General features: G+C 47.3%; 1 protein-coding gene across 1 annotated transcript; it reads right to left on the bottom strand.

The window, feature by feature from the left end:
• Nucleotides 1-96: 96 nt before the first annotated feature.
• Nucleotides 97-2,696, bottom strand: ankrd34bb (ankyrin repeat domain 34Bb). Its single transcript, XM_028034981.1, has 2 exons — nucleotides 2,335-2,696; nucleotides 97-2,247 (listed from the first exon to the last, which is right to left on the bottom strand). Exons 1-2 carry the CDS (start codon nucleotides 2,535-2,537, stop codon nucleotides 801-803), a joined length of 1,650 nt encoding a protein of 549 aa, XP_027890782.1. The 5' UTR covers nucleotides 2,538-2,696; the 3' UTR covers nucleotides 97-800.
• Nucleotides 2,697-19,477: the final 16,781 nt, after the last annotated feature.

The following is a 19,477-nucleotide window of genomic DNA, read 5'->3' as shown; positions in this document are numbered from 1 at the left end:
GCAGATTTGTTGGTGTAAACCTCATCAGCCTTTAGTATTTCCCCACACAACAAAACAACAAGCAAGCCTGATTGAACATCCAGCTCATAGTGAGATCAAAACATTTATTTATGTCTTTATCCAATCTTTTTTTTGGAAAATATCATTTTGGCAAATAAAAAGCTTACAAGATCCAGAAAGCATGTCATATCTCACTAATTTCAATAAAACAATTCCATAAAAATATGTTTAATCCCACACTGTAGTAGAAATGTTTTGAAATGAACCTTGCAGGCCTGTCGTTCATGTTGGTAACATTGCTGGTAAAGCTGTGCTTAACATGTCACTAAAGATAATACAGTTTCTTATTTCTGTAGTTTACGTTTTGACTTTGTAATGTTTAACACAACAAAAGCTTTAGAGGTTTGCCTTCAATTAACTACTTACTGAGTAACCCAGCATTTTTTAACTAGACTGTAGCTCATTTGGACACCAGATAATTTTCACCTAATGTGCATGACAATGATGAACAAATTAAACCATGCAATTCTTGCAACATGTGGGAATAAAACATAAGAACCAAACATATTTTAGAAAAAAGGCCCAGAAGCAGGTCCACAATTTTATCTCCATTTTTCAGTTTGTAGAACTGGACTCAGATTTTTGACAGTTAGTCTGCACTGTAAAATAGCAGTGCAGGCTTCACACCTCGAGTCTGTCTTTCTTCTTTAATCACTTGACTTTGACTTTTATTTAACTGGAACAGTGCCATACGCAGTGCTGTAAATACGTGCATTTACTTCTGACAGGTACAACAGTTTTCAGTTTCCAAGAGTTTCTCTAAAGCTAACAAGCTGTTTTATTTGTTCACTTTGCATTGAGTGGCGTCTCCACAATATTTTTTTAATTTTTAGATCCTGAGGGTAAGCAGGTACACTGGGCAAAACAGACTTTGACCCTGCCAGAACACCATTCCCCACACTAGAACTGGAGGAAAAACTAGGGCTAGCCCCAATATCTGGAATAGGAGCACGAGGATTCAAAGGAGGAAGGAACCCAGGGCGAGTGTGGGCAATACGATCCAGAAGTAGGGCCCCGGAGCCTCTTCTCTCCAGACCAGCAGCACCTCGTCTTGGAACAAAACTCTCCAAAGAATCCTTAGTTTCAGACAAAGTAAAATGTCTGCTGTTCATCGGTTTGTGCCTTTCTAATGCAGCTCCTCCACCACTTTTGAGAATTTTTTCCCAACTGCCAACTTGCAGCAACTGTGAGTCAGAACTGTAGTGATCCATCCCAATGTTCCTGCGGTTCACTACATTTTGTAGACTGGAGATATTCAGCTGCCTAAGACAGTCAGATGAATCTTCATCCACTGGACTGGATTCACTAGAAAAAGGGAGGCTATCCTGATGCAGGTTTGGGTGTGATAAGGCATGCAAAGAACTTGCAGCACTATCATATGACATCTTTCTGCCAAGGCCTCTCCGTCTTCTCTCAGCAATCTCATTTCCTGATATGTGGTCTAGAGACTTTGGGTACTGTGTTCCATCTTTAACATCAATGCTGTGGTGCCTTGAAATAGCTGGAGGTCTTCTTTGTATGCCAAAAGCCTTTAATCTGATTGATAGCTCCTCTTCTTCAAAAGTATTTTCCACTGGTTCCTCTATCAAAGAACAGGCTTGATTTTGTTGGAGCAGCAAGGAGGAACTCTTAGATCTCTGTTCAGTGTGTACCTTGTAGGGATAAAGTTGTTTATCCAAGTCAGAAATATGTACAGGACTCGATGGTTGGGCTGAAGAAACTGGTTGAAACATAATCATACTGGGACCAAGAAGAGAGCTGCAGGTTTGGAGAGAAGGGGTAGTCAAGGAACTGTGTGGAAGAGTTTCAGTCTGGGACTCATATGGAGACCTATAACTACATACTGAAGTATAAGACAGACTTCCCGAAACAGAAGAGGGTGGGACGTTGAGGTACTGTTTTGTCATCTGTTGGTCAGAAGCCATTTTGCTGGTAGTTATAATGATAACCTCCTTCCCCTTTGCTTTACAAGCACCCAGAAGAACACTAAGAATTTTCCTGTTTCCTGAATTCACTGCATAAACTAATGCTGATAATCCTGCATGATCTTCCAGAGTTGGATCAGCTCCACTGTCCAGCAGAAGGGATAGAACTTCAGGGTCAGCTTGTTCAAGGCACGAATGCATCAAAGCCGTTTTTCCCGTCTTGTCTTGAATGTTTGGATCAGCACCATTTTCTAGAAGATACCTTTGGGGAACAAATGTCACCATATTTGTCAATAAACATGCAAACATTTGAGAAACTAAAATATTGAAGAGTTTCCAGATAACTTACCGAACCATCTTAGGCTTAGGTACACTTTGTGGATTTGTGTGTTGTGTCTTACAAGCTACCATAAGGGGTGTTTCTCCATATTCATTACTCTCATTTATATAAGCACCTCCTTCTAAGAGCAGCCGAGTCAGACGCAGTCGACTATGGTAAACTGCCTTGAGCAGGGAACTACCATCCATAACCACTTCAGTTGATTCATTCATTGCAGCAACCCTTTATGCAGAATTGTTTCTTGTTTGGTGAAAGGCGCGAACCATTCATCTCCTATAAAAATGACAAAACAAGAAACAGTCTATTAATTTTTTTTAAATGAACTTTATTTAAAATGGGACAATGTACAACTCAAACATAAACGTCACCATTTGATGCACTGATAATAGCATACAGGGGCGCCGCCAGGAAACTTGGGCCCCATGACAAAAAATTTTATTGGGCCCCTCTGCTGTTACAATTTCTTGAGTCTATTTGACCCATAAAAAGCGGCACAATTTTAAAGGCATGCAACTGCCTTGCTTTCTTGTTATGACAGTTTGTTATGAGACAGGTAATCTGTGAAAAGATGAATCTCCTCCAGCTCCTCCCTGACCTACTACTGACGGTTAAAGATTGTGATTTACAGCGCTGAAACCCGCCTAATGCCTCTGATTGGTTGTTTCTAGAGAGCACTGTGAGAAGGCAGAAGAATTTAATTATTCTCAGATAATCTATCAACATATTGACAGTCCTAACAAATATGTACGTTTTGTTAATAAAAGTTACATACTGCAGCTTTAATTTCACTTAAGAGGGGACGGGTCAGGAGGGACGTGGCAATAGATATCTGTAATTTAAATGCAAGCTAAGGCAGGACTATCTAGACTGACAAGAGGCTGTATTTTATTATAATTTTATAGAGATTGTTTGAATTTCTGTCACTAATAAATATATTGTTTTGTTGTGTAATTGTTATAAGAGCAGTGAGACAGGAAAAATCTACATAGACTCCCTGGAATGATGCCAACTAGGTAAAAAATTGACATATCTCTCCAGAATATTTTGGTATAATTACAATCCCAAAAACAATGAACAAGCTTTTCTTTATTATTTTTACAAAACGTACACATAGGGTTCAAATCCCATTTATATCTTTGTATCAAAATGTGTTAACAAGATAAACATTATAAATAATTTTATAAAAAATTTCTTTTACTTTATTGTTTACTAAGTAATTTTTTAGGAGAAACCAAGTCCACTTCCAATTTATATTTTCAAAAATGCTGGACCAATAAAATATATAAGCTGCTGAAAAAACAACATCTTGTAAAAGAATATTTCTTAACATTTTGTTGGTTGTTTTCTTACAATCATAATCAATATAAACGGAATTTGGATCTAAATTTGGAAATTGAGTGAATTTGATCTGGAGGTAAAGATGATAAAAGCTCTAGACCTCAAGACCCTCCTAGGTGACCCCACTGTCAGTGATGAGGCACTGCTTTGCCAAGTAATAAAGACCACGGCAGAGGAAAGTGAGCAAAAGCGTCGACTTGGCCGAAGTTCTACCATCAAAGTGAGTCATGCACACACAGCAAACAGTGAGTTGAAAGAGAAACAAAGGACAATGTGAAAGTAAATCAGATTAATAATGACTTCACACTCCAAAAACTCACCGCCTAAGTAGAAGCACTGACACAAGCTATGGAAAACCTGAAAGCAATGACAGCTCATGTTCCAGCACCAGAGTAGAGGAACTCAAAACCCCAACCAGAGAGAAAACCTCAAAGAGAAAGAAAAAGCTGTCAGAACTGTGTTTCTCAAACCAATCTGAACTGTAACCACTGCTTTGTCTGCGGAGAGGAAGGGCATCGTGCTGTAGGATGTAGGATGCCTGAAGAAAACTTCGGGAAACTGGAGACGATCAGAGCAGAGGGACCACCTCTGATCAGCAAATCTCAGCAGTCCCGCTCAAAGAAAAAGTCCACTGGCAGAGAGACGTTAGGTGCATGTTCACAAGAAACTGACAAAAGAACACTGCGTGGTTTAGTAGCTCCCTTAGTAGGTCCCCAGTCCCTTCTCAAATGTATGATGGCAGGTTACCTAGTAATGGATACACAAGTCTTTTAGATCATGCGTGGCTAAATAGATACTTACCCGGACAACAGGTTAGACCTTTAAGTGAACTGATGGATGACGATCTTAATGTGAAAGCAGTCACGGGGGACACAGTACCTTATGATGGTTGGGTGGAGGTTGTAGTCAACCTCGAGGGTAACGACGACCCAGATCTATCTATACGCGTATCTATTCCTTGTGAGCCGCCTTAAGATCGAGACACCCATAGTAGGCTTTAATGTGATCCACGAGTTCATTAAAGACAATGGGGGGAACTACAAATTTATTGAGCTTATTGGTAGAGCCATGGGAATCGACATTTCTGATGTAAGCACCTTAGTAAGTGATGTGGAAAAATTACAGTTAGGTTACACCTGCTAGTTGTATTGCTATATGTTTATTCTAAGTTCTGTATATTCCCACCAAGTTAAAGCTGTTAATGTGTTGTCTCTGCCTGGCAGAGCTTTCCGTTTCAGACTTGCTTCATTATTGATTGTCCTGTGAGCTCTCTGAGTTGTGCACAATTCATGAATAAACCTGATTGAGTGATTTTACCTGAACAGTGCTTGGAAATAGTTTTTTTCCACGACAGCAAGCTTTATCCAGACCCAAGAGCGTCCCATACACGAGCCAACTACTGTAAAAGTAGGCTTCAAAGGGGGGATAGTCTATCCTAGTCAGGTAACTTACATTAAGTGTAGAGTCCCAGAGAGTATTAGCAAAACAGAATCACTTGTGTTGTTTGAGCCAGTACTAGATAACGTCCACCTTGTACAGCTTAGTGTTGGAGCAGGACTTTTACAGATAGAAAAGACAGATAGGCCTTATATTAAAGTACAGTATTTTCAGCTCTATAAGGCGCACCTAAAAACCTTCAATTTTCTCAAAAGCCGAGAGTGCGCCTTATAATCCGGTGAGTCATATATGGACCAATATTGAGCCACAACAGGTCTCGCAACTACGGTAAGCAGCCACCAACTTCATTTTCCCCGTAGAAGAAGAAGCGCGCGGTGCACGCTGGGTTTTGTGTAAAGACCCCAAAATGGCTCCTATTAAGAGACACGCTTACGACGCAGAGTTTAAACTCAAGGTGATCAGTCACGCAGTAGAACACGGGAATAGAACAGCAGCGAGAGGATTCAACATGAATGAATCAATGGTGCGGAAGTGGATATATATTGTGATTGCACTAACGTTTGATTTACTGTAACAGTATCAGACTGTTTTTTACGTGTTTATTGAATCGAGGAAACGTTCCCCTCCACTATATGTTATACCTTGCTGTTGTTAAAAGATCAACTGTGTCACGAAAATACCACGTCACTTACTTTACCTCGGGGGAAATAATAAAACAGCTGTTTATTCATTTTGGGAATGAACGGAGTTGTCATGAAACGGTGTGGTGAGAGGTGGTGAGGCAGACGCAGCAGACCCAGGATGCAGTGAAAAATGATGGTTTTAATGAAGAATGAAGTCAAAACAGTCCAATAACTCAGGCAGCACGACTGAGTGGAAGCCAGGGCTCAACGTCGGTAGCAACTGGTTTACGAAAGGACAACATGAAGGACTGAGCGCACATTAGACAAGGACCCAACAAAGACACAGACACACAGGTGACACTAAATACACAGGAGGTAATTACGGGGACGAGAAACACCTGGGGACAATCAAGGGGAAGACAGGACAACATGGAAACTCAGAAACTCAAAATAAATACACAGGAAAAACACGGAACATGACAGGAGTTTTCAGAACGCTGGTTTGTAATCTATTAATAAAGTTTGACTGGCCTATCTGACTATTTTTTTGACATTCCCTTTAACGCATCTAATGGATGCATAACGTAACCGCAGCCTTTACTGTAGCGTCTATTCTATGCGCCTTATAATGCAGTGCGCCTTATATATGAAAAACGTCTTAAAATAGGCCGTTCATTGAAGGTGCGCCTTATAATGTGGTGTGCCTTATAGTGCGGAAAATACAGTACCTGTGTCAAACTATACTAACCAGAGTGTGACTTTACCCAGCCCAACGGTTTTGGGTTCTATTGAGCCCATTACAAAAATAGTTGAGACTGACCAACCCAAAGACTCTTGTGAAACAACACCAGTCTCCACCTGTATTATTGACTCTGTGTCCAAATCCAGTCAAGGCCAGGAGCCATCCAATGCTATTCACTGGCACCCCCCAGTGGACATTAGTCACCTAACACCAGAACAACAAAATAAGTAAAGCAAATGTTATGTGAGGAATCAAATGCTTTTGCCGAGATGATGGTGACATTGGGAATATTCCGAGTTTGAACATGACTATCAACCTGAAAGATGACATCCCAGTCCAACGCACATACACTGCCATCCCCAAGCCATTATACAAAGAGGTGAAAGAATACATCCAAGACTTACTGGCTAAAGGCTGTATAGTCAAGTCAAAATTACCCTTTTCTGCACCTGTACTGTGTGTGAGGAAATGGGATGGCACGCTAAGACTTTGTATTGAGTACAGACAGTTGAATCAGAAAACAGTGCCTGACCGCCACCCACTTCCACGCATCCGAGACCTCCTGGACACGCTGGGCGGCCACAGCTGGTTCAGCATTCTAGACCAAGGGAAACTTACCACCAGGGATACATGGCCAAGGGTTCCCGCCATATGACTGCCTTCATCTCACCCTGGGGGCCTATACGAGTGGGTAAGGATCCCTTTTGGTCTCAGTAATGCCCCTGCTGCCTTCCAACTCAGTATGGAAGACATGCTGGACACCCTGCATGATGATTGTTCTATTCCATATCTGGATGACATTCTTTGCTATTCTAAGATATTCACTGAACATATTGAGGCGCTGCGCAAAGTCCTCAGAGCTCTACAACAACATGGGGTCAAGCTTCACCCAAAAAATGTGAACTGTTCAAAGCAGAGGTCAGATATGTGGGTAGGCTGGTTTCAGAAAATGGAGTCCAAATCGATCCAAAGGACTATGACGCTGTCAAGTCACTCACTCAGAAGACGCCAACAAATGTGGGTAAATTAAGAAGACTGCTTGGGTTCCTAAGTTATTATCGGGCCTACATTCAAGATTTTTCCAGGATCGTCAAACCTTTGTACAGCCTCCTACAAGTCAAAGGGAGTCCTGAAAACACTCAGACCAAGTCCAGAAAAAGCCGAAGTTCTCAGCTGCCCTCAAAGACTCCTATCAACTGGACAGGTGAACATGACCACATCCTGAGGCAGCTCATTGACACTCTGTCTGATCCACCTGTGCTTGCCTACCCCAACTTTGAACTGCCTTTTGTTTTACATACTGACGCCTGTGAGAAAGGGCTTGGGGCTGTGTTGTATCAGAGGCAGGGGGGGGGAAATTAAAAATCATAGCATATGGCTCAAGAACTCTGACCCCAGCTGAAAAAAACTATTGTTTACATTCCGGTAAGTTAGAGTTCTTAGCTCTTAAATGGGCCATTTGTGAAAAGTTTAGGGATTATTTATTTTATGCCCCAGAGATCACGGTGTATACCGACAACAATCCCCTGACATATGTAATGAGCACTGCAAAGTTGAATGTGACAGGACATAGATGGGTAGGAGAGCTTGCAGATTTCAGGTTTAACATAAAGTACCGGCCTGGTAGAGTTAATGTGGACGCTGACACTTTGTCACGCCTTCCGCTGGACATTGATAGCTATGTCGGGGAGTGTACAGAGGAGCTTAGCCGAGACATTGTTTGTGCAACATGGGAAGGAAGTGAAGTAGCAAAGAAAAGTGATGTTGCCTATGTAGTTGTCTTAAATCTGGCTCAAGACACTAGGTCGGACACACCAGCCTTACCTAGCACTAGCCATGAAGAGCTAGTAAAAGCACAAAGACAAGACACAACAATAAAAGAACTTCTCAGGTTAAAAGAGGCAAAACCCACACTAACTGACAGAGACAGACAAAATGCAGATGGGTTAGTGAGGAGGTTAATGTGTGAGTGGGGAAAACTTAAGGTTGAGAATGAGCTACTTTACAGGGAAGCTGGGGGTAGAAAGCAGCTTGTACTGCCTGCAGAGTACAGGTCCTTGGTGCTAAAACACCTTCATAAGGATATGGGTCACCTCGGTGCTGAAAGAGTTATCAACCTAGCCCGAGATCGTTTCTACTAGCCCTGTATGAAGGAGGACATTGAGGCTTATGTGACAAGACAATGTCCCTGTATAAAACAAAAAAAACCCACAAAGCATGTCAGGGCACCCATGGGGAGCATCAGTTCCAGTGCACCCATGCAGCTAGTATCCATTGACTTTATGCATTTAGAAAAGAGCAGAGGTGGTTACGAATACATACTTGTCGCAGTTTACGCGCTTTGCTCAGGCGTGGCCAACCAGAAACAAGTCATCAAAAACTGCTGCGGAGAAACTATACAGTGATTTTATTCCTCGCTTCGGTTACCCTGCTAGGCTACATCACGATCAAGACCGTGAATTTGAAAACTCACTGTTTAGGGGCCTACAGCAGCTGTCAGGTGTCAGCCACTCAAGTACCACACCATACCACCCACAGGGAAATCCTGCCGAGCGATTTAATCGCACCCTGCTACAAATGCCCAGTGCTCTGGAGGAAACAGAAAAGGATAACTGGAAAGACTTTTTGCCCCAAGTTGTTCATGCATATAATTGCACAAAACACGAGGCCACTGGGTTTTACTCACATTTCTTAATGTTTGGACGCCCCCCCGCTTGCCTGTGGACTTCATGTTTGGACTCAACAGAGAAGGACAGTGAAACACCACATGGACATGTGCAAAAGTGGGCAAGGAGGATGAAAGAGGCTTATCATATTGCTACCAACAACAGCCAGCAATTGGCTGAAACACCATGACCAACATGTGAGAGGAGTTGTCTTAGAGCCCGGTGACCGAGTGTTAGTTCGCAACCTTGGAGAAAAGGGCGTACCTGGAAAGCTCAGGTCATATTGGGAACAGACTGTGTACATTGTCAAAGAACAGATTAATGACAACCCCATCTACAAAGTATATCCTGAGAGCAATGTCCAGAAAACCAGGGTTCTCCACAGAAATCTCCTCCATCCATCCATCCATCCATCCATCTTCTTCCGCTTATCCGAGGTCGGGTCGCGGGGGTAGCAGCTTCAGAAGGGAGGCCCAGACTTCCCTCTCCCCAGCCACTTCTTCTAGCTCCTCCGGGGGAATCCCGAGGCGTTCCCAGGCCAGCCGAGAGACATAGTCCCTCCAGCGTGTCCTGGGTCTTCCCCGGGGCCTCCTCCCGGTGGGACGTGCCCGGAACACCTCACCAGGGAGGCGTCCAGGAGGCATCCTGACCAGATGCCCAAGCCACCTCAACTGGCTCCTCTCGATGTGAAGGAGCAGCGGCTCTACTCTGAGTCCCTCCCGGATGACTGAGCTTCTCACCCTATCTCTAAGGGAGAGCCCAGCCACCCTACGGAGAAAACCCATTTCGGCCGCTTGTATCCGCGATCTCGTTCTTTCGGTCATGACCCAAAGCTCATGACCATAGATGAGGGTGGGAACGTAGATCGACCGGTAAATCGAGAGCTTCGCTTTTTGGCTCAGCTCTCTCTTCACCACGACGGACCGGTACAGCGCCCGCTTGACAGCAGACGCTGCGCCAATCCGCCTGTCGATCTCCCGCTCCCTTCTTCCCCCATTCGTGAACAAGATCCCGAGATACTTAAACTCCTCCACTTGGGGCAGGACACCCCCCCTGACCCGGAGAAGGCACTCTACCCTTTTCCGGCTCAAGACCATGGCCTCGGATTTGGAGGCACTGATCCCCATCCCGGCCGCTTCACACTCGGCTGCGAACCGATCCAGCGAGAGCTGCAGATCACGATCTGATGAAGCCAAAAGGACCACATCGTCTGCGAAAAGCAGAGATGAGATCCTAAGGCCACCAAATCGGATCCCCTCAACACCTTGGCTGCGCCTAGAAATTCTGTCCATGAAAGTGATGAACAGAATCGGTGACAAAGGGCAGCCCTGGCGGAGTCCAACTCTCACCGGAAACGAGCCCGACTTACTGCCGGCAATGCGGACCAGACTCTGACACCGGTCATACAGGGACCTGACAGCCCGTATCAAAGGGCCCGGTACCCCATAGTCCCGGAGAACACCCCACAGGGCTCCCCGAGGGACACGGTCGAACGCCTTCTCCAAGTCCACAAAACACATGTAGACTGGTTGGGCGAACTCCCATGCACCCTCCAGGACCCTGCTGAGGGTGTAGAGCTGGTCCAGTGTTCCACGACCAGGACGAAAACCACACTGCTCTTCCTGAATCCGAGGTTCGACTATCCGACGGACCCTCCTCTCCAGGACCCCTGAATAGACCTTGCCAGGGAGGCTTAAGAGTGTGACCCCTCTATAATTGGAGCACACCCTCCGGTCCCCCTTTTTGAACAGGGGGACCACCACCCCAGTCTGCCAATCCAGGGGAACTGCCCCCGATGTCCATGCGATATTGCAGAGTCGCGTCAACCAACACAACCCTACAACATCCAGAGCCTTAAGGAACTCCGGGCGGATCTCATCCACCCGCCTTGCCACCGAGGAGCTTTTTAACCACCTCGGCGACCTCGCCCCCAGAGATTGGACAGCCCAACCCAGAGTCCCCAGGCTCCGCTTCCTCAGTGGAAGGCATGTTGGTGGGATTGAGGAGGTCTTCGACGTACTCTGCCCACCGGCCCACAACGTCCCGAGTAGAGGTCAGCAGCACACCATCCCCACTATAAACAGTGTTGGTGCTGCACCGCTTCCCCCCCCTGAGACGCCGGATGGTGGACCAGAATCGCCTCGAAGCCGTGCGGAAGTCTTTCTCCATGGCCTCTCCAAACTCCTCCCACGCCCGAGTTTTTGCCTCAGCAACCGCCCGAGCCGCATGCCGCTTCGCCCGCCGGTACCCATCAGCTGCTTCCGGAGTCCCACAGGCCAAAAAGGCTCGATAGGACTCCTTCTTCAGCCTGACGGCATCCCTCACCAAAGGTGTCCACCAACGGGTTCGAGGGTTGCCGCTGCGACAGGCACCGACAACCTTGCGGCCACAGCTCCGATCGGCCGCCTCGACAATGGAGGCACGGAACACGGTCCACTCAGACTCCATGTCCCCCACCTCCCCCGGGACGTGTTCGAAGTTTTGCCGGAGATGGGAGTTAAAGCTCCGTCTCACAGGGGATTCCGCCAGACGTTCCCAGCAGACCCTCACAACACGTTTGGGCCTGCCAGGTCTGACCGGCTTTCGCCCCCACCACCGGAGCCAACTCACCACCAGGTAGTGGTCAGTGGACAGCTCCGCACCTCTCTTCACCCGAGTGTCCAAGACATACGGCCGCAGATCCGATGAAACGATGACAAAGTCGATCATCGAACTGCGGCCTAGGGTGTCCTGGTGCCAAGTGCACATATGGACACCCTTATGCTTGAACATGGTGTTCGTTATGGACAATCCATGGCGAGCACAGAAGTCTAGCAACAGAACACCGCTCGAGTTCAGGTCGGGTGGGCCGTTCCTCCCAACCACGCCCCTCCAGGTCTCACTGTCGTTGCCCACGTGAGCGTTGAAGTCCCCCAGCAGAACAAGGGAGTCCCCAGGAGGAGCACTCTCCAGTACCCCCTCTAAGGACTCCAAAAAGGGTGGGTAATCTGAACTGTCGTTCGGCCCGTAAGCACAAACGACAGTCAGAACCCATCCCCCCACCCGTAGGTGGAGGGATGCTACCCTCTCGTTCACCGGGGTAAACCCCAACGTACAGGCGCCGAGATGGGGAGCAACAAGTATGCCCACTCCTGCCCGACGTCTCTCTCCCTGGGCAACTCCAGAGTGGAAGTATGTCCAGCCCCTCTCAAGGAGACTGGTTCCAGAACCAGAGCCATGCGTCGAGGTGAGACCGACTATTTCTAGCCGGAACCTCTCGACCTCACGCACTAGCTCCGGCTCCTTCCCCACCAGAGAGGTGACATTCCACGTCCCAAGAGCCAGTTTCTGCAACCGAGGATCGGACCGCCAGGGTCCCCTCCCTTGGCCGCCACCCATCACACAGTGCACCCGACCCCTTTGGCCCCTCCCACGGGTGGTGGGCCCATGGGAGGGGGGGCCCATGTTTCCTCTTCGGGCTGAGCCCGGCCGGGCTCCATGGGTAAAAGCCCGGCCACCAGACGCTCGCCGTCATGCCCCCCCTCCAGGCCTGGCTCCAGAGTGGGGCCCCGGTGACCCGCGTCCGGGCGAGGGAACACCAAGTCCAAGGTTTTCCTTCATCATTGGGGTCTTCGGGCTGCACTTTGTCTGGTCCCTCACCTAGGACCTGTCTGCCTTGGGTGACCCTACCAGGGGCATGAAGCCCCAGACAGCATAGCTCCTAGGATCATTGGGGCACTCAAACCCCTCCACCACGATAAGGTGGCAGCCCATGGAGGAGTCTTTAATCTCCTGCAGAAATCTCCTGCACCTGGTTAATGACTTACCTGTAACTGTTGGTCACAGAAAAGATAAAGCGCCAATCAGAAACAGAGTCAAAGGTCACCGTGTCATTCCAAGCCAAAGTAACAGAGACAGCGACTCATCAGATTCTGAGAGTGACTCCAGGACTCATTATTGGCTCAGAGTACCTGTGACAACCGGACTACAGGAACCAGCCACTCAAACGCATCCAGTCTCAAGCCAGGTTTTCACACCTGTCGACCAAGGGAGGGACTCCCAACTGAACACTGCAGATGAAAATGTTCCAACGGAGCATCCGCATCCAGCTGAATATGAACTGGTCCAAAACTGTGAAACAGACAATGAACAAAGAGAACAAGAACTGGAAAGAGACACTGAACAGGTTGAACTTGAACTCAAGCAGGAGGAGCAAGTACCAAATCAGGAGGTATTTCTCAGGAGATCTACACGAGCAAGGAGACCACCTCAGACACTCAGCTACAACACTATGGGCCAGCCTTCTTACCAGCCAAAAGGGGTCATAGATCATGTTGGACTGTGTGGATTACAAGCTTCACCATTGTGGGTAATGCAACCTGTACAAGGACATTTTTATGCTCCTCATCAGACTGTACCTTATACAACAACAGTCCCTTTTACAATGCCTTATAATTTTGTATACTGAGAAGTGTACACTGAAGGAAAAGGTAATTTGAGTGAGGTTCCTGTGATAATAACCAAGTTGTTAATACTTTGTGAATTGTCATCACTGGCTTTGAAGTGTCTGGAGCCACCTTTAAGTTGGGGAGCATGTGGTGCACCTAGAAATGCTACCACAGTATTTAGTTGGGGTTTTTAAAATTAATTTTGAAATAGTTTCAGGTAATATTTATTCTATTTTCTAAAAGAAAAAAACGAATTAACAAATTACATTTTGTTCACAGTTAGGCATGTTCATCTGTTTACATTTATAATGCTTTTCTGAGGTGGGGACGGGAGTGGTAGTGGCGAAGCGGAATCTTTGTTTGGGGGGCGTTGCTTCCAGGTTGGGTTTAGGATGGATTTCCTGTCTGCCCCAAAAGCAATCTGGATGTTAAAGGCAGCGCTACGTTCCATTGATGACTCCTGTCAATTTGTCCTCCAGGTTAGTATACAGTGGAAAAAACCCACCAAGGCAACTTTGTAGGATGTTTACATATTGATTGACGTGATGTATTTTTGAGTCACGGTTTCTATGCACCGTTTTGTCAGTTTTGTCGGACGGGGGTAGCGTCGGTAATGTGTCGGCTCGCTCTAAGGACCGTTATGTTTTAACATCTTCATGTGGGGCCGTTAAAATATAACGTCTCCTTGTAGGACCGTTATATTTCAACGTCTTTATGTTTGAGAAGATTCATTTTGCTTTTTTTTAAAAAAAGGAATACAGTAAAATTGCAGTAAAGCTTAGTGGCAATGTAAGGCATTACTATTGTATAATATAAAGGTTTTGTGTGTTAACAAATAATAATAAATGGAAAAGCAATCTGGATGCTAAAGGCAGCGCTACGTTCCATTGATAACTCCTGTCAATTTGTCCTCTAGATTGTGTCATCGCTGTTACAGCGGTTCTGACACTCGGGACCTGTAACAAATATCTTTAAAATATCTGTCAAATATATTTTGTGTATATTTTAAAATATATGCTGAAAATAGAATTTTTTTAAAATTCACTTAAAATTCACTTAACGCTTACTTTCAATTATTAATTTCAGTATGTTTTAAATTACATGTCAGTGTATAATTTAGGCTAATAAAGTATGCCTTTTTAGGTGCCTTAATAATCTTTTACTATTTTTGTTAAAATGGCAAAGAATTAAAAAAAATCCTTAAAGTCCTTGCTGAGCATTTTTTCTACTTCTAACATAAACAGGAAAAGAAGTCACCCAGAAATGTTTTTCCACCCCAGGCATCCGGTCCCAATCATTACCAGTTCTGATGATGCCACATACATAGCGAGTCCACAACGTCTAAAAATTGTAAGTCTTGTGTTTTTCTTTGCCGTTTTTCTGTACTCTTTAAAATACAAGTGCTTTCTCTGTTTAATTGCTCTATTGTACTTTTTTGTAGGTTTCTGTAAAGTGCAGTGGTCCAGTGAATGGGAATGTTCTGCTGATCCTCACTGTTCTTAGGAAGGAGAAATGTCAGTTTGTCTGCAGTAATACTGGAATACTGTGACATTAAATTAAAACAATACTCCTTGGTGAAACATTTTCACATTTCCTCTAAAGTGTATTTATTGTTTTATTGTGCTAATTTTCATAAGCGTGTTGTCTGTAAACTTTGAATATATTCAGGGGTGCAACTACATACTTTCTGAGGTGTATGCGAACATGTCATCGGTGCCCCCACTCCCGCCCCAACAGCATAAACTTGTACAACTCATTTTTAATTAAAGTGTCAATAATACTGAATATATGTGAATAAATTGCTGCATACAGGGCAATTAAAGAAGAATGAAACAAAAAACAGGGCAATATTTCATCATTTAATATATTTGAGCCAAAGAGCGACTTCTGTTAGCCTGTGTCTAGAACTGCCTATGAGCTGCAGGTCTGAGGCATTTTGTTAGCATGTTTTCTATCATTCTTATAGCTTTATAAGAAGCCTTATCCAAACTGGCAACCCACATGAATAAAATGGTTACATAATATTGACCACAAAACACTGTATTCATAAAAGATATCAACATTTTTCCTACACAATCCTAACAAACATTTTTAATGTTCTCTTCACAATATTTATTTATTTACTATTAATCTATTTGTCCTCTCCTTGGGCTGCCACCTTATCGTGGTGGAGGGGTTTGAGTGCCCCAATGATCCTAGGAGCTATGCTGTCTGGGGCTTCATACCCCTGATAGAGTCACCCAAGGCAGACAGGTCCTAGGTGAGGGACCAGACAAAGCGCAGCCCGAAGACCCCATTGATGAATGGCACCATTGGACTTCGTGTTCCTTCACCCAGACCCGGGTCACCGGGGCCCCACTCTGGAGCCAGGCCTGGAGGGGGGGCACGATGGTGAGTGCCTGGTGGCCGGGCTTTTACCCATGGAGCCCGGCCAGGCTTAGCCCGAAGAGGTGACATGAGTCCCCCCCTCCCATGGGCCCACCACCCGTGAGAGGGGCCAAAGGGGTCAGGTGCATTGTGTGATGGGTGGCGGCCGAGGGAGGGGACCCTGGCGGTCCGATCCTCGGTTGCAGAAGCTGGCTCTTGGGACGTGGAATGTCACCTCTCTGGTGGGGAAGGAGCCAGAGCTAGTGTGTGAGGTTGAGAGGTTCCGGCTAGAAATAGTCAGTCTCACCTCGATGCATGGTTCTGGTTCTGGAACCAGTCTCCTTGAGAGGGGCTGGACATACTTCCACTCTGGAGTTGCCCAAGGTGAGAGGCGTGGGGCAGGAGTGGGCATACTTGTTGCTCCCCATCTCGGCGCCTGTATGTTGGGGTTTACCCCGGTGAATGAGAGGGTAGCCTCCCTCCGCCTACGGGTGGGGGGACGGGTGCTGACTATCGTTTGTGCTTACGGGCCAAACAACAGTTCAAATTACCCACCCTTTTTGGAGTCCTTAGATAGGGTACTGGAGAGTGCTCCTCCTGGGGACTCCCTTGTTCTGCTGGGGGACTTCAACACTCATGTAGGCAATGACAGTGAGACCTGGAGGGGCGTGGTTGGAAGGAATGCCCCCCCCCCGATCTGAACTCAAGTGGTGTTCTGTTGTTGAACTTCTGTGCTCGTCATGGATTGTCCATAACGAACACAATGTTCAAGCATAAGGGTGTGCATATGTGCACTTGGCACCAGGACACCCTAGGCCACAGTTCTATGATCGACTTTGTCATCGTTTCATCGGATCTGCGGCCGTATGTCTTGGACACTCGGGTGAAGAGAGGTGCGCAGCTGTCCACTGACCACTACCTGGTGGTGAGTTGGCTCTGGTGGTGGGAAAGGAAGCCGGTCAGACCTGGCAGGCCCAAACGTGTTGTGAGGGTCTGCTTGGAACGTCTGGCAGAATCCCCTGGGAGATGGAGCTTTAACTCCCATCTCCGGCAAAGCTTCAAACAAGTCCTGGGGGAGGTGGGGAACATGGAGTCTGAGTGGACCATGTTCCGTGCCTCCATTGTCGAGGCGGCCGATCGGAGCTGTGGCCGCAAGGTTGTCGGTGCCTGTTGTGGCGGCAACCCTCGAACCCGTTGGACACCTTTGGTGAGGGGTGCAGTCAGGCTGAAGAAGGAGTCCTATCTGGCCTTTTTGGCCTGCGGGACTCCGGAAGCAGCTGATGGGTACCGGCGGGCAAAGCGGCATGTGGCTCGGGTGGTTGCTGAGGCAAAAATTCCGGCTTGGGAGGAGTTTGGAGTGGCCATGGAGAAAGACTTCCGTACAGCTTCGAGGCGATTCTGGTCCACAATCCGGCGTCTCAGTGGGGGAAAGCAGTACGGCACCAACACTGTTTATAGTGGGGATGGTGTGCTGCTGACCTCTACTCGGGACATTGTGGGCCGGTTGGCAGAATACTTCGAAGACCTCCTCAATCCCACCAACATGCCTTCCATTGAGGAAGCTGAGCCTGGGGACTCTGGGTTGGGCTCTCCAATCTCTGGGGACGAGGTCGCCGAGGTGGTTAAAAAGCTCCTCAGTGGCAGAGCCCCAGGGGTGGATGAGATCCGCCCAGAGTTCCTTAAGGCTCTGGATGTCATTGGGTTGTGTTGGCTGACGCAACTCTGCAATATTGCATGGACATCGGGGGCAGTTCCCCTGGACTGGCAGACTGGGGTGGTGGTCCCCCTGTTCAAAAAGGGGGACTGGAGGGTGTGCTCCAATTATAGGGGAGTCACACTCTTAAGCCTCCCTGGCAAGGTCTATTCAGGGGTCCTGGAGAGAAGGGTCCATCGGATAGTTGAACCTCGGATTCAGGAAGAGCAGTGTGGTTTTCGTCCTGGTCGTGGAACACTGGACCAGCTCTACACCCTGAGCAGGTTCCTGGAGGACGCATGGGAGTTCGCCCAACCAGTCTACATGTGTTTTGTGGACTTGGAGAAGGCATTCGACCGTGTCCCTTGGAGTGCTCTGTGGGGGGTTCTCCGGGAGTTTGGGGTACCCGGCCCTTTGATAAGGGCTGTCAGGTCCCTGTATGAGCGGTGTCAGAGTCTGGTCCGCATTACCGGCAGTAAGTCGGGCTCATTTCCGGTGAGTGTTGCACTCCGCCAGGGCTGCCCTTTGTCACCGATTCTGTTCATTACTTTTATGGACAGAATTTCTAGGTGCAGCCACGGTGTTGAGGGGATCCGTTTTGGTGGCCTTGGGATCTCATCTCTGCTTTTTGCAGACGATGTGGTCCTTTTGGCTTCATCAGGTCGTGATCTGCAGCTCTCGCTGGAGTGGCTCGCAGCCAAGTGTGAAGTGGCCGGGATGGGGATCAGTGCCTCCAAATCCGAGGCCATGGTCTTGAGCCGGAAAAGGGTAGAGTGCCTTCTCCGGGTCATTGGGGGTGTCCTGCCCCAAGTGGATTAGTTCAAGTATCTCAGGATCATGTTCACGAATGGGGGAAGAAGGGAACGGGAGATCGACAGGCGGATTGGCGCAGCGTCTGCCGTCAAGCGGGCGCTGTACCGGTCCGTCGTGGTGAAGAGAGAGCTGAGCCATAAAGCGAAGCTCTCGATTTACCGGTCGATCTACATTCCCACCCTCATCTATGGTCATGAGCTTTGGGTCATGACCGAAAGAATGAGATCGCGGATACAAGCGACCGAAATGGGTTTTCTCCGTAGGGTGTCTGGGCTCTCCCATAGAGATAGGGTGAGAAGCTCAGTCATCCGGGAGGCACTCAGAGTAGAACCGCTGCTCCTTCACATCGAGAGGAGCCAGTTGAGGTGGCTCGGGCATCTGGTCAGGATGTCCCCTGGACCCCTCCCTGGTGAGGTGTTTCCAGGCACGTCCCACCAGGAGGAGGCCCCGGGGAAGACCCAGGACACGCTGGAGGGACTATGTCTCTCGGCTGGCCTGGGAACGCCCTGGGATTTCCTCGGAAGAGCTGGAAGAAGTGGCTGAGGAGAGGGAAGTCTGGGCCTCCCTTCTGAAACTGCTACCCCCGCGACCCGAGCCCGGATAAGCGGAAGAAGATGGATGAATGGATGGATGGATAATCTATTTGTATGATTTGTTTTTTAAATGGCCATTTATATTATTTTTCAGTCTCAGGAAATGATTGAGAGATGAAGAGACTGATGTCTGGTTCTTTAGGTTCTGCGGTTCCTCTCTTGATCCATTCTGTCTGATATCAAACAACCCACTGTGCGCCACTGAATATCGCCGACACATTTTTTAATGCCCCTATTAAATGTCACTGTGATTGTTTAGCCTGTTTCCTCTCACTCACGTCTGTATTTTTGCCAGAGGTTTTACTCCGAAGAAAGGTGTAGTATTGGGTGGATATTTTAAAAAGACGCAGGTTGGTAGCAGCTCACTGAGGCTGCGTAATGTCCATCTCTAAGCAACCATGACAACAGCGTCAGTTCGTGGGGGTTTGGAGTAGGGGGGCAGGGGGTTCTATTTAGGTCCCGCAACGACAATTTAGCTGACCTTAATATTGC

This window comes from Xiphophorus couchianus, chromosome 12 (assembly GCF_001444195.1).
Source record: "Xiphophorus couchianus chromosome 12, X_couchianus-1.0, whole genome shotgun sequence".
Classification (NCBI taxonomy): domain Eukaryota; kingdom Metazoa; phylum Chordata; class Actinopteri; order Cyprinodontiformes; family Poeciliidae; genus Xiphophorus; species Xiphophorus couchianus.
This window is presented reverse-complemented; position numbering and strand designations above follow the sequence as displayed.

What these genes read in the sequence shown, in the direction of transcription:
- ankrd34bb (XM_028034981.1), bottom strand. Translation starts at nt 2,537, where the DNA reads ATGAATGAATCAACTGAAGTGGTTATGGATGGTAGTTCCCTGCTCAAG. An exon ending in CCTAAGCCTAAGATGGTTCG is followed by an intron (nt 2,248 to 2,334) that starts GTAAGTTATCTG and finishes TGTTCCCCAAAG; the next exon opens with GTATCTTCTAGAAAATGGTG.